This window comes from Loxodonta africana, chromosome 14, assembly GCF_030014295.1.
Source record: "Loxodonta africana isolate mLoxAfr1 chromosome 14, mLoxAfr1.hap2, whole genome shotgun sequence".
In the NCBI taxonomy this organism is placed as follows: Eukaryota; Metazoa; Chordata; class Mammalia; order Proboscidea; family Elephantidae; genus Loxodonta; species Loxodonta africana.
Genome location: NC_087355.1, coordinates 41500034 through 41514529, shown reverse-complemented (window position 1 = coordinate 41514529; position 14496 = coordinate 41500034). Strand labels below are relative to the sequence as shown.

General features: G+C 41.5%; 1 protein-coding gene across 1 annotated transcript in view; it reads right to left on the bottom strand.

Moving 5' to 3' along the window:
* The window catches only part of NECAB1 (N-terminal EF-hand calcium binding protein 1), a 162530-nt gene extending 148949 nt beyond the window's left edge, over nt 1-13581 (bottom strand). Inside the window, exons 1-2 of the mRNA XM_003408247.4 lie at nt 13483-13581; nt 4941-4965 (exon numbers count right to left, since the gene is read on the bottom strand). Coding sequence (XP_003408295.1) covers nt 4941-4965; nt 13483-13581 — 124 coding nt within the window. The remainder of the gene's footprint in view (nt 1-4940; nt 4966-13482) is intronic.
* Between the last annotated feature and the right edge of the window lie 915 nt (nt 13582-14496).

The window sequence follows — 14496 nt, the reverse complement described above, 5'->3', positions numbered from 1 at the left end:
AGGTAGCTGTCATTAAATTGGGATAACAAGTGCCACCCATACAAACTATCTATTTGCTGATCAAGAATGGCATGGATCCACAAACATAACTATGCCACTGAATTGTACCTGTAAGAAAATGTTGAGAGGGCAAATATTTTGTTTTACATATAAATAATGCCTGGAGGGCATAATGCTAAATGAAATAAGTCAAACATATAAAGACAAACATTGTACAATCCCTCTTTTATAAGAAGACAAGAATAGATAAATAATTAGAGACTAATGTTCATTGGTGGTTACCGGGGGGAGGGGAAAGTACACTTTAGACCATACAGACTTGTTATTTTGGGTGATGAGAAAAGTGGTATCAAATGGGAATGTAGTTAGCACAGCACAACCCAAGTAAAATTGAGTGTTTGAGCACATATGGATGGGTATAGGCAAACTGGTATGTGGATAAATACAGGTGTGTACATAGGTGAGAAAGACAGAAGTATCTAAACCAAAAACGCCAAACCCATTGCTGTTGAGTCAATTCCAACCTATAGTAACCCTACAGTGACTCTCTCTCAGTGTGTGTAAATACAAACACGTGGGTGCAGGCACATATATTCACTGAAGACACAAAGATACTCTTCAGACACAACCAAACACCTTCCAAGATTGGTTTTCTGGGTTTGAAGGCTTAAGACTATAGCTTCATGGGACAACTTAATCAACTGATATAACATAATCCAGAAAAATCACAATTGCATACTAGTGAAGTGAGTAGCACCTGGGTCTTAAAAGCTGGGGAGCAGCCATCTAAGACAAAACTGTGGGTCTCTGCTCAACAGGAGCAAAACAGTAAGTAGGTAAACAAAAGTTTGCAGTAGAATCAAATCTACAGGAGCTACAAGGTCAACCACCTGGGACCACGGGAACTAGATGGTACCCGGCTCTCACCACTAATCATCCAGACAAACTGGACCAGTGGAGGACAGACGACTCCCTGAGACTACCACCCCGAGACACTCTTTAAACCTAGAACTGAGCCTACCCTCTGGGATCACCTTTTAGTACGATAGCAGAGTAGCATACAAAATAAAGGATATTACCCGTAAGATCGGTGCCCTACTAGATAAAGGGGCAGGGAAACTAAAGCACTGGAAAGGAAAAAAACAAAACACAATTAAAGAGCATACTGACACATTGTGATAAATGTAACTAATGTCACTGAGCAATTTGTATGAAAATTGTTAAATGAGAACCTGGCTTGCTGTGTAAACTTACACCAAAAACTCAATAAAATATTATTTAAGAAAAAAAACATGTATATATTAACTACATTTAAAAAACGGCAGAGAATCTTAGCAAGTACAAACCAACAAGAGTAATTTGATGATATTATTCATTACTATGAGCCTTTTTCTTTTGCCTTTTTCTAAGGTTAAAAAGAATCTTTTTTTCAAGTTTTACAAATACTCACATATTTCCATTTCATTCAACCTGCATATAAGTAAGCTTTCTTGAGGTTTGCATTTCTAAATTTAATCCTCATCTTTTTAGACCAAAGTCCTTGTGTCTTTCCAAAGCAATCCTATTTTGAAGCCTATCTTTATATCTAGGATCCTAGCCTATGATTTAAAAACAACGACCAGAAAAAAAAAAAAAAAAACTCTCTAAGACACTATTATTATAGCTAATCACTAATCAAGTTTTGTTTTTGTTTTTTCCACTTCTTCAGCAGCTTCTCTTCTATGTCAAATACATTCCAAAAGCTAAATCTGTACTCTGGCTAGATAACTATCATAGTGCTTACCACTTCTCATTCCCTTCATTATTCCATCACCAATTATGCCGTCCGCAAGGGACTCTATTATACGAGGTTCTGTTACCAAGGGATCAAATATATCTAACAGCTGTTTATTTGCAAATACAGAATGTGACGAACACATGGTAGAGAAAAATGGTTACTTTTGTGCCAGTATCTTCTCATTTACATTAGATTATCCACCATCCTTTTTCCCTTTTTCAATTCTACATGCATGATAAATAGCCTTATTTTTTACTTTTTTTCACTAAACTCCACTGAAATAGAAATGACTGGAATGTCACCAAGTATTTCAGATAACCAAGACACCACAGCACGGATAACAACTCAAGCATTCAATAGCAGAAGTGATAATGGTAACCATAACCATAAATACAGAATAATCATGTATTAAGTTCTTACTGTGTGCCAGGTACTGCACCGGGGAATTTACACACAATACCTCATTTATTATCTATAATAGCACTATGACAGAGGTAGATGTCATCTTCTCTACTTTATAGATGTCAAAGCTGATGGTGCAGAGCTTAAGTCAGCCAAAGCCACAAAGCTACTAGATGGCATAGTCGTGATTGAAACCCAAGCCTGCCTGATCCACCCTCCCCTGACTTTTACTGAGAACAGGGGGAAAGAGGAAGGAGGGATGAAAGGCAGAGGAAGAGTGAACAGTCAGAAGGGAGATGGATAATGGAGTGCTGCATCCTCAGTCATTTTTAATTGATTAAACAAATATCCAGTGAGCATCTAGTACTCGCCAGCCATAGTGTCTAGTCATAAGACAAGTTCTTTTCCCAGAGAGGCACAGTGGGCATAGAGAAGGAGAATTCTCCAGAAAATAGCTGCAGTCCTCCACCATAAGGGCTCCAGCATAAGAGCAGAGTGGTGTCAGGGCTCTACCAGGGCAACTGGAGAAGGCTTCCCAGATAAAGGCCCTTAGAGCAGGAGCCTAACAATACCTGAGAGTTCTATAGCCAGGTAAGGGTCGAAAGGTTAGAGCAGGCAGAGGTGAAAGTGGAGGCCACATCACAGAGGCCTGGAAGACCGAGGGGTGCTCGGGGAATCCTGAGTGCTTCCATGGGCTGTAGAGGGGGATGCGTGGTGAGGATTGTGGGGGATAAGAGCACGAGAACAGGTAGCTGTGACAGCACATTAGAATCTGGCATGAGGAAATGGAGCAAAGAGGGAAGAGGTATCACATGTTAGGAAATATGGGACTGAGCTGGACCACACGGGGCTGCCAGCACAAATGACCACTCTCTGTGCAGCACAGCATATGAGGTTATCATCAGCCATTAAGTCTTGTGAATTGGTTTATTAAGTGCCTTTTAAATAAAGGAGCTCTGTGGTGCAGTGGTTAAAATACTCAGCTGTTAGCCTAAAGGTCAGCAGTTCAAACATACCAGGTGCTCCACAGGAGAAAGATGTGGGGAGTCTGCTTCCATAAAGATTTAAAGACTTGGAAACACAATAGGTCAGTTTTACTCTGTCCTATTTTTTTTTATAGGGTCACTATGAATTAAGACTGGCTCGACGGCAACGGGTTATGCATTATAAGGAGTCCCTGTGTGGTGTAAATGTTAACACGCTCAGTTGTTAACACAAAGGTTGGGATCTTGAAAGAAAGGTCTGGTGATCTACTTCCAAAAAATCTGCCATTGAAAATCCTATGGAGGGCAGTTCTACTCTCACAATTTGGAGTTAACATGAGTCAGAGTGAATTTGATGGCAACTTTTTTTTTTTTAATGGAGTATAACAATGGCCCATCAAGGAAGTAACTTTTGATGGAAAGAAGAGTGATAGATACAAAGATAATAGTACTTCCCTAAATTGAAGAGTGATAGATACACAGATAATAGTATTTCCCTAAATCGGAGCCTTGTAGTCCAGGAAATGAACAGATGGCCTGAGAGATCCAGGACCTTGGGAAGAGAGGGAGATAAAGCATTTCTGAGCTGAAGATGGTGGCTGAAATGAGATGCAGGTGGCATGGAGCCTGATGGGCTATTCAGTTGTGCATTAGGCGTCACTGGGGCTGGACATCTGGTACCAGGCCATAGGGCGGGAACGAGAAGATGGGAAGATGGCATCACCGCTTGTCCTGAAAATTGAGAGCTTCAAGTGAAAAGAGAAGCCTCTTTGAATTGATAATATATAAAGCACCACAACATAATTAGAGAAAACACTTTGATGGACAGCACAGTTAAATATTAGCAAGACTTGGGACACTATTTTATTGCTCCTTAGGGTATTATTTTTTATATTGTATGGTAACTAAGTGGGTAACTAGACTACAAGGTCTGTCTTTAAACTGTCAGATCTAGGTAATCTCTCCCCACAGAGAAGAATCGGGATTTCAAGAAAGGGAAAGGACCCTCTGTATCCTAGATTTGTCAAGAAACTCTTGTCAAGAATATACCTCTATTATAGCACTTATACTATAGCAGCAGCATAAACTTAATAAGCTCTAATTTGATATTCTATGAAACAAAATTTCTAATGGAATAAAGGCAGTCAAAAGATATTGCTTATGACCACTTATAATTAGACTTCATGCAGGTGTCATTTAAACTCTAGTTCCTTTGACATAGCACTTTCTCCCTTCTGACTCACCATCGCCCAATTCTCTGAATTATCACTCTCAGTAAACACACTCTGAAAAGTGTATGGGGTGGAGATAAATCTGGCAATGCAACTTCTAGGCAATCTTCTTACAGTGAAGCAGCCCTGTGGCAACTATTAAGGTCAGTGTGGACAGCCTAGACTTTGATGTCACACAGACAGAGTCCTAGCTCTGTATCTTAACAACTCTAAGACATAATGCCCGCATAACACCTGGAACACAGTAGACACTCAATAAATACAAGTCTTTATTACTTTAAAGCTAATTTAAAACATAAAAGGAAAGAGCCAGAGCCCAAATATGAAAGTGCCCCTCACTCAAGGACATAAATTCCATCTTCCAGTCAAATGTAAATCTTTCTCATGAATATATGGAACTGTTTACTTGCCTAAAACTGTTACTAGTCCAAGACATTGACACTTTTTTTTGTCAGTTTCTAGTGCTTTTCTTCCACAGTATTCTTTATAAAGTGGCCTAAAAGGTAAGAGATTAATAAGTAGAAAACTATAGATTTTTGGTCTTACCATTTTTATCTGCTCTCCTCAGTATCTGGAATGGAAAAAAAGAAAAAAAATTGTATCACCTTTTTTTTAAAGTATTGCAGTGAACATTATACTCGTATACAATTCAAGCATTATTGAATAAAACTAATTCAATTTTAAATGAAGGCTTCCCAATTGAGATCTTATTTGTAATAGCCAAAAACCAAAAACAACCCAAATGTTCATCAACAGATAAAAGAATAAACAAACTATGGTGTATCAATACAATGGAGTACTACTGAGCAATAAGAAGGAATAAACTATTGATACATGCAAGAATGTGGATGGGTCTCAAAATAATTGTGCTGAGTAAAAAGCCTAGACAAAAAGAAGTACCTACTGTATGAAAAAAAAAAAATTTTTTTTTACTGTATGATTCCATTTTTATAAAATTCTAGAAGATGTAAACCAATCTATAGTGACAGAAAGTAGATTAAGGGTAGCCCAGGAATGGGTAGGGCAAGAACGGATGGATTATAAGAGAGTGTTTTAGTTATCTACTGCTGCTGTAACAGAAATAGCACAAGCAGATGGCCTTAACAAACAGAAATCTATTCTCTCACAGTCTAGGAGCCTAAAAGTCTGGATTCAGGCACCAGCTCCAGGGGAAGGCTTTCTCTCTGTGTCAGCTCTCAGGGAAAGACCTTGTCATCAATCTTTCCCTCATCTAGGAGTTTCTTGGCACAGGGACCCTGGGTCCAAAGGAAGAACTCTGCTCTTGGCTCTTCTTTCTTGGTGGCATCAGGTCCCCATCCTCTCTGCTCACTTCTGTCTCATGTCTCAAAAGAGATTGATTCAAGATATAACTTAATTCTGTAGATTGAATCCTGCCTCATTAACATAACTGCCTCTAATCCTGCCTCATTAACATCATAGAGGTTAGGATTTACAACACATAGAATAGTCACATCAGATCACAAAATGGTGGACAACCACACAATACTGGGAATCATAGCCTAGCCAAGTTGACACACATTTTGCGGACACACAATTCAATCCATGACATTGGGCATGAGGGAACTTTTGGAGGTGACATATATCTTTATTATCTTAATTGTAGTAATGGTTTCATCATGTGTTTATATAAAACTCTTCAAATTTATACTTCAAGTATGTGCAGTTTAGGGTAAGTCAATTATACATCAATAAAGCTAGGAGAAAAAAATTAAGAAGAAATTAAGTGTTAATAAACAGAAATTCACATCTAAGGTATATCTTTCTTTACTTCTATGAGTTAATTATATTATCTTGGACCTATTCTGATATATCTTTAGTGAATATAAACTCTAGACACCCAGTATATACTACTCTTTGATAATGACTTTCAATTTTCTTCTGGAAAACCAATCTTTGCTCCAACTACGGTCTTTTGCATGGCTGGGCAAAGGACTTAAGCCTGGAAAACAGAGGGTCACATCCCTCCTGCCACAATGACTATTCAGGCATGATCACACTGGGGCCGGGGAATGACAGGCCAGTTTTGCTTGAGATTCTGGGAGACACACTTTCCTTTCTGTTGGCTTTGAACCTGGAATGTTCATAGACAAGGAGCTGCTTAGTCATTTTGTTAACATACATAAGCTGGAAATAAGCAACACTCAGAAAAGCAGAGTCCAGAGGCTGACAGAGACTGAACCCTAGTAACGCTCTCTCAGCCCCTGATCAAGTCATCCTGACCAGGTGATCTCAGATTTTTTAAATCTTAAAAGTTTTTTGTTTTTTTTTTCTGTTACCTGAAATCAAATTAGCCCTAACTGATACTGTATAGTTATAGAAGAAAATCCATATAACACACAGCTATGTTATATATAAGGATCCCTGGTAGAGCAATGATTAAGCACTTGGTTGATAGTTCAAACCTGCAGGCTGCTCTGTGAAAGAAAAGACCTGGTGATGGGCTCCTATAAAGATTACAGCCTAGGGAACCCTATGGGGCAGTTCTACTGTGTCATACAGAGTCACTATGAATCAAAATCCACTTGACGGCACACAACAACAATAACCTGTTATACTGCCCCCCAAAAGTTCCTCTACCATATTGCAAAGACAAATTTTAGAAGGGGTACTTGAGAATTTTTTTTTTTCTGGGAAACTTGAAGTTATGGTTAAATAGATCATCACTTCTGGGTAGCCAGCATGAAGCACGAACAATTATTCTTATTCCCAAAGTTGTCTGTTTTACTGCCTTCTACTGTAAGAAGTGGAAACCCTCGTGGCGTAGTGGTTAAGTGCTACCGCTGCTAACCAAAGGGTCAACAGTTTGAATCTGCCAGGTGCTCCTTGGAAACTCTATGGGGCAGTTCTACTCTGTCCTATAGGGCCACTATGAGTTGGAATCAACTCGATGGTACTGGGTTTGGTTTTTTTTTACTATAAGAAACGTTATCCTCCTTTCCTTCTGCTGACTTCATGGAGATGAGGTATAGATAAATCTAGTCATTACTACAGTGGGCTTTATTATCAAATATTAACATTATTAAGTAAATAACCTCACTCATGGAACTTTTCTAGCAACAGATATGCATCGCCCTGTTTTTAAGAAGTGTGTGCTTTTTCCTAAGTGTACGAAAATTCTTTTTTATGTAATTATTGCCGGAAGACTGCTTCCATAATAGGAGCTTTTATAGTTATAGCTGAATGAGACACAAACTCTTTACTTCACAGAGGCGATTTCCAACAGTGATTTTGAGGACCCATCTCACCATCACAATTTACTTTTCTCTCCCTCCCCTGGCACCTGGGAACCCCAGCTGAGGTTTAGAGAAATGCAAAAAGCAGCCTATGTCTTACCTCTGATACACTCTAAGGTTCTACTTCATGCTCTATCGTGTCTCACCGGTTCCAAGTGACTAGACTGTCTCCTGGAGAGGAATAACTACACACCAAAGATCTGGACCCTAAGACCCCTGTCATTTCATCTCAGAAAGAGCAATTGTAAATAGGATTCAGCCTCTTGAGGATGAAATTAAGACAGTAGATTGTGGTATTAAGACAGTTCTTTGTGATTAAATATGAACAGAATTGTCTCTGCTGCAAATTTTGCCCCTGAGCCCACAGACCAATAAAAATGTACCACAGATAAGAACTGAATTTATTATGGTAGTTAACCTCACCGATTGATAAAACTAGATGAAGGATAAATAAGTTTGAATATTAAGGTCAGACTGAAGTCTAAATGCAGGTGTTATTATGCTTTTGCTATAATTTAAGGATTATCAAATTGAATCCTTTATCTTAAAAATACATTATTTGATGACCTTACCTAAAATTCCTCAATCCTCACTTTAAATTATTGAAGGGAGGTGTTAAAAGGCACCTTATCTTGGAGGCATAACAAATTAACACAGTAACAGTCATTCACTGAACTACTATTTCTTAAGTGGTTCCTACCCTATACCCAAACCCACTGCTGTAGAGTGGATCGCGACTGGTAGCAACCCTATAGAACAGAACAGAACTGCCCCACAGGGTTTCCAAGGCTGTAATCTTTACAGAAGCAGACTGCCACATCTGTCTCCTGCAGAGTGGCTGGTGGGTTTGAACCGCTGACTTTTTGATTAGCAGATGATCACTTTAACCACTGCACCACCAGCGGTCCTTTCCTACCCTATCCAGGTTAAAATTAGATAAAATGAGCTAGTCAGTCACTTAATGGACTCCTGAGCAATGTGGATTTAGAGAAGGGCTCTGGACCCACCCAGAACATGGAGGACCACCTAAAAGAGAAGACCTAGTTGGTGAATCATGCTGAGTGGGCCTGGACATCCAGAAGGTAGTGTTGCTACCAGGCCACTAGTCACCATGAGACAGAATGGAGGGAAGTGCGCACTGAAAGGTGGATGGAGAAAAGGGAATGAGCACATTCCCAATTTTGCTTAGGGTAAGCCCTGTGTATGAAAACAATATTTAGTGTATACGAACAGTGAAATTCCATTCCATTGCCATTGAGTCAATTCTAACTCATAGCGACCCTACAGGACAGAGTAGACTGCCCCATGAGTTTCCAAGGCTGTAACCTTTACAGAAGTAGACTGCCACATCTTTCTTCTACGGAGCTGCTGGTGGACTTGAACTACCGAACTTTCAGTTAGCACCTGAGCTCTTTCTGCTAGTTTCTAAAATTAGTTGAATGACATATACCTTGCCAATGAGAGTAGACGATGGAGTTAACTGCCATTCTCTCAAATGGACTTTGTTGTTATTAGCTGTCGAGTTGGCCCCTACTCATAGTGACCTCATGCACAATGGAACGAAGCACTGTCCAGTCTTGTGCTAGCCCCATGATCTGCTGAGGATCAAATCACTGTGATCCATAGAGTTTTCCTTGGCTGAATTTCTTCCTAGTCCATTTTGGTCTAGAAGCTCTGCTGAAACCTGTACAGCGCCATAGCAACACACAAGCCCTCACTGATGGACAGGTGGTAGGGCACAGGAGGAGGTGCATTGGCTAGGAATCGAACCCCAGTTTCCTGCATGGAAGGTGAGAATTCTACCCCTGAGCCCCCCTGAAATAATCAACTGTGTCAACTGTGCTTGTGTCACTAGGCAAACAGGAAGTGTGTGGTTGTAACAGAATTCAGTCACAGAACTATCATACCTGGAAAGTGGTTATAGGCCTCTATCCATCTCACGTCTCGAACAGAGTTTGGGACTTAAGTATATTTGTGAGGAAAATGAATACTCATTCCCATGAAGTCCCTGACTATCCAGACACTGTGCCTTGTGTTCAGGGTGTAGCTGGGTGTGTATGCTTAGGTGGTAGAAGGACAAACAGTAAAGGTACCTCTCTTCTTCCCAACCTTCAGTGCCTACTTCTACCTCACCAATGAAGTAGAAAAAAGCCATGCCCTTCCCTCAGTTAAAAATCAGAGAACTGCTGGGGAGGAGAGTAGCATCCAGTGGGTGGGGTTGCAATCAACTCCATTTGGGATTGATCTCCCTTTCGGGAATGAATGAAAGTTTATTCTTCTGTCATTGTACAGTAGCGTTGATTAATGTAGTGGTTCAAAAGAGGGTCCACAAGACACTTGGGCTAGATTGTAAATTAAAGAGTTCATTTTCTGGTCTGGAATGCAGCAACCTGGGAAAGGACAGTGCTCTAGTGTAAGAAGGGACATGATTGTTATCCTCCTGGCCCTTCAGTGGAGTTGCACACTGGACCCAGTTCAACTCTTCTCCTTTGGATGGTAGATGCCCTCTGTGGGAATGCATGGCACCAGCCTTAGTGTGCTGGCTTAGGGTGGTACCAGTGCTAGGTTTTCAAAGCCCTGACAGGTGTTCAAGAATACGTATGATAAACTAATAGTTAATTTACATAATTTTTTAGAAAGAAAATCATATAAACCATATTCATAAAGAAATCACCGTTGTAGTTTGTGGATTTAGCTACTGTTCTTTATGCATTCAACATGGAACACTGATGTAGCAATAATATTCCAAATTTATACAGCATATTTCATTTTTTTCTGTTTCCTATCCCATGGACTCTTATTTAATACAACCACCTTGATAAGTATCATACTCATTATTATTTCTGATTTGGTGATCAGAAAATGAAGCAAAAAACCAACAGGTGAAGGAAATCTCTTTCTGATTTTCTTGTTAAACATCTGTCTCTTGTTTCTAATCAGTTAAATATGTCAAGTTATTTTGCAATATTCTGAAAAGCAGTTTAAATAACTTCTTAGAAGATTGATTACTCCAATGGCACTAGAATGTAAAGATTTGAAATCAAAGTTTTGCTTAAATTTGGAAATTATTCTGGGTGATGCAGAAGCCTACAATCAATTTCATTTGTTCCTCTTTGAAATACAAAAAGTCTACCATCTATTTATTACGATCTACATCAAAATGTAACCCTTCCTAATAGTGCTAGCAGAATATCTTAAAACTAATCAAATGAATGGATGAATTTATATTTCATATTTTATTTTGCTAAAAGCAATACGATCAGAAATGAATAATTCAAAACTCCCTAAGTAACAAATCCTTTTTTATGTGACATATTTCACCAGAGTGTCAGATTTTTCACAAACTATCTCATAAAAAAGTATAAACAAAATCTTTTCTTTTTGAGATAAAATCCAAAGGCAGTTATTTCTTGTAGACTCTACCATTTTACTAGAAAACAAGCATGTCAACACCTCTCATATGAAATCAGTTTTATATTTTTATTTCTAAATGTCTAGAAATAAGAGATAGAAGAAGGCAGGTGTACCCTACTCACAGACCACAAGTTCCTTTAGGGCAAGGATCTGATACTATTTACTTATAGAACTTGGAAATAATCATGTATGTTTAATGATAAAGAAGATTAAATTTTCTCTCTCTCATTTTAAAGGCAGTAGATTGAGCGCTCCATCCAAGGTTGGTTTGTATGTCTGGGAGGATGACTTTCCATTTATATAGCTTCAATCCAATTCATCTCCATCAAAAAAAAAAAAGGGACAGGGTGACTTATCAGGCAGTTGATATTCTTGGGGGACAGAACGAAGACTGGGTCAGAATGAATGGAGGCCCCTCCTGTCCTCTATAAATCAACTTAATCGTAATTTAGCCATCAGCTTCATAACTAACATGATTTTCAGGGGCCCTGAGTTTCTCCTGTCCCTGAAGATTTTCTTCACAATTGTGCTGGGGTACCCTCTCCCCTTCTCCCAGCTCAGTTCCTCAAGAGCTTTATGGCCCTGAATGGCGGGACCTGAAAGAATATCATCGGCCAGTTAAACCATTAGCATCAATAACATCATATGGTTGACCCCAACCAGCAGAGCTGAGTGCTCTTGAAGAATAGCTACTTAAACAGTCTTGCTGGGTAAATGGAAAACCCTGGTGGCGTAGTGGTTAAGAGCTACATCTGCTAACCAAAAGGCTGGCAGTTCAAATCCACCAGGTGCTCCTTGGAAACTCTATGGGGCAGTGCTACTCTGTCCTATGGGGTTACTACGAGTCAGAATCAACTAGACCGCAATGAGTGGGCTTACTGAGTAAATAAATAGGAATCAGATACATGCTTTGGTGGGAAGAAGATGGCCAGTAGGGAATGCCTGGATCCCAGATTGGAACAGCATGAAATGGGGGCGGGGGGCGGGGGAAGGCTGCTAGGAGACATGAGTGAACTTATCTATATCATTTGCTGCAGATTACCTTAAATTATTGATAGGAATTTCTCTCCCAATTAAATAAAGTCCAGCTAATTCATTCAAAATAAACTCGAGCCAGCTTCTAGCCTCTCCCCCAATATCTTCATTATCTGCCTCTCATCATTATGATCCTGATAATTGGCTTTCCTCATATTTTCATCCCTCGCACAAAGAAATGTATTTAGCCTCTGACCTATCTCCCACTCGTTTTGATTTTAATAAGAAACGATAACTCAGAGAAGAGTAAAGGAAATAGCACTCAGCCCACCTCCATGCCCTCTGTCCATTTTCTATCATGCCTAAACAAGAGACTGGAATTGTCCCCAGTGAGCCAGAGGCAACCTGGGGGACAGCGTGAGTGTGACAAGTGAGGGGCTTAGAGAGTCAGAATCCCAGGAGGCAACTGAGGCATAGGAAAACCACGAAACCCAAGGGCAGAGAAAAGAGCTGGGCAACAGGGTGAAAAATATAGAATACAAAAACAGCAGACAGGGAGAGCAAAGCAAAACTGAGAAATAAATAAATAAAACTACTGTAAAAATAAAAACCACAGCGTGAGGGCAGAAAAATAGCTGAGAAGGGGAAAGAAAGACCATTCCATCAGAGAAATGGAGGAAGGGAGTCAATACCAAATGCGAGGGATAGAACCAAAGGGAAGACGTCTAGTCCAAAAGCTAGGATTGATGAAGATAATAATAGTAATTACAACTTGGAGAGATACAGGAAAGGTGAAAGGCATGAAGAAAAAAGGAAAAATACGAGGTGGCATTGAAAAAAAGAATCAATCATGAAAGAGATCTTGGCCACGTCTGCAAAAAGAAAAATAAATGTGTTCAAAGTAATTGTTTTCCAAGGGGCTGGCGGAGGATAGGGTCATCGCAATCTCTGCTGCTTCCCTGTCCCCTTAGAGCATTAGCGAGGCTGGGGTTTGCAAATCCGGCACATTAAAGGTCAGTTGAGACAACGCCTTTCCTCCCTTAGTTCCCTTAAAACGTCCAATTCATTCAAATGGAGACTGTTGTATTTACAATCCAGTCTCCATCGAAACCCAGGCTGTTGGTTAATTTAACTTTTGAGATTTCGTTAAGGGTTCTTTAGTCCCAAGTTGGAGATCTGGGACAGACAGCCTTTTTACAAGTTGAGTGGCAGTCTTTCTCCAGCATCTACCTCTGTGGGTTTTTTACTTGAGGGGTGGTGCGAGGGGATAGGAGGTAGTTTTCACCCATGCTCTGGGAGCAAAACCCCGGCTGATGAGCACCTGGACAGAAGTCCCCTCAACTCACACACACACACACACACACACTCACACATACACACAGAGGGAAGAAGACAGGTGAAGGTGTCGGGGGCCCACCAACCGAACTCATTCCATCGCTACTTACGTCGAGGAAGATCGACATCCCCTTAGACAACTGCAGGGCAGAGCTAAGCTCTTCCGAGGAGTTGTTGGAGGACGGAGACGTCTCCTGGGAATCTTCCATCCCCCCGAGTCCCGCCGACCGGCAGTAGGAGCCGGGCTGGAAGCAGGCGCGCGCTCGGGCTGGGGCTCGGGCTGGGGCTCGGGTTGGGGCTCGGGCTCGGGCGCGGCCGCAGCTCTGCCGGCGGCTCCGAGCTCCGCGCGCCGCCCAGGCTCGGGATCCGAGTGGGTGTGCGCTCTGGCGCACCTCCCTCCGGCGCGGGCTCGGGCTCCCCACACTCCCTCCCTCCGCCCCCGCCCCATCCGCTCTAACTCTCGCCTCCCCCCTCCCTTTGCTGACGCCGCGGGATCGGTCTCCTCCCTGCACTTGGCAACACGCTGCTCCCCACTCGGGGGACGGGCTCTGCCCCCGGGCACGGCCATTGGCCACCACCGGAGATGACCCTGAGGGACCCTGCCCAGCCCGCGACGGCTCCACGTGCCGGGAAGGGAGGAGGTAACCCCGACAGAGGAGATGGAAACAAACGGGAGGGCGTTTGTCCTGAGCATCCCTAGCGCGAAGTAAGCACGACCCTAGCTCCTCCCGTGGTGGAAGCCGTCAAGGAATCGGGAAGGATTCGAAAGGGCCTTTGCATTTCACCCAAGCAGGCCCTTCTGCCCGTCCTCCTTGAAGACTGTTTATGGATACCGCCCAGCAATGAGAGACCAGTGTAGGGCTTAAGCCATTCTGGTTTTGAAGTCTGCTAGGCCTAGGTTGGAAAAACTGGTGGCGTCGTGGTTAAGAGCTAGGGCTGCTAACCAAAAAGGTCAGCAGTTCGAATCCAGCTAGGCGCTCCTCGGAAACCCTATGGGGCAGTTCTGTTCTGTTCGACAGGGTCACTATGAATCGGAATCAATTTGACCGCAATGGGTTTGGTTGGTTTTTCAGACCTAGGTTTGAATCCAGCCTTTCTTATTTTGTTATTGTGCGATCTAGCAA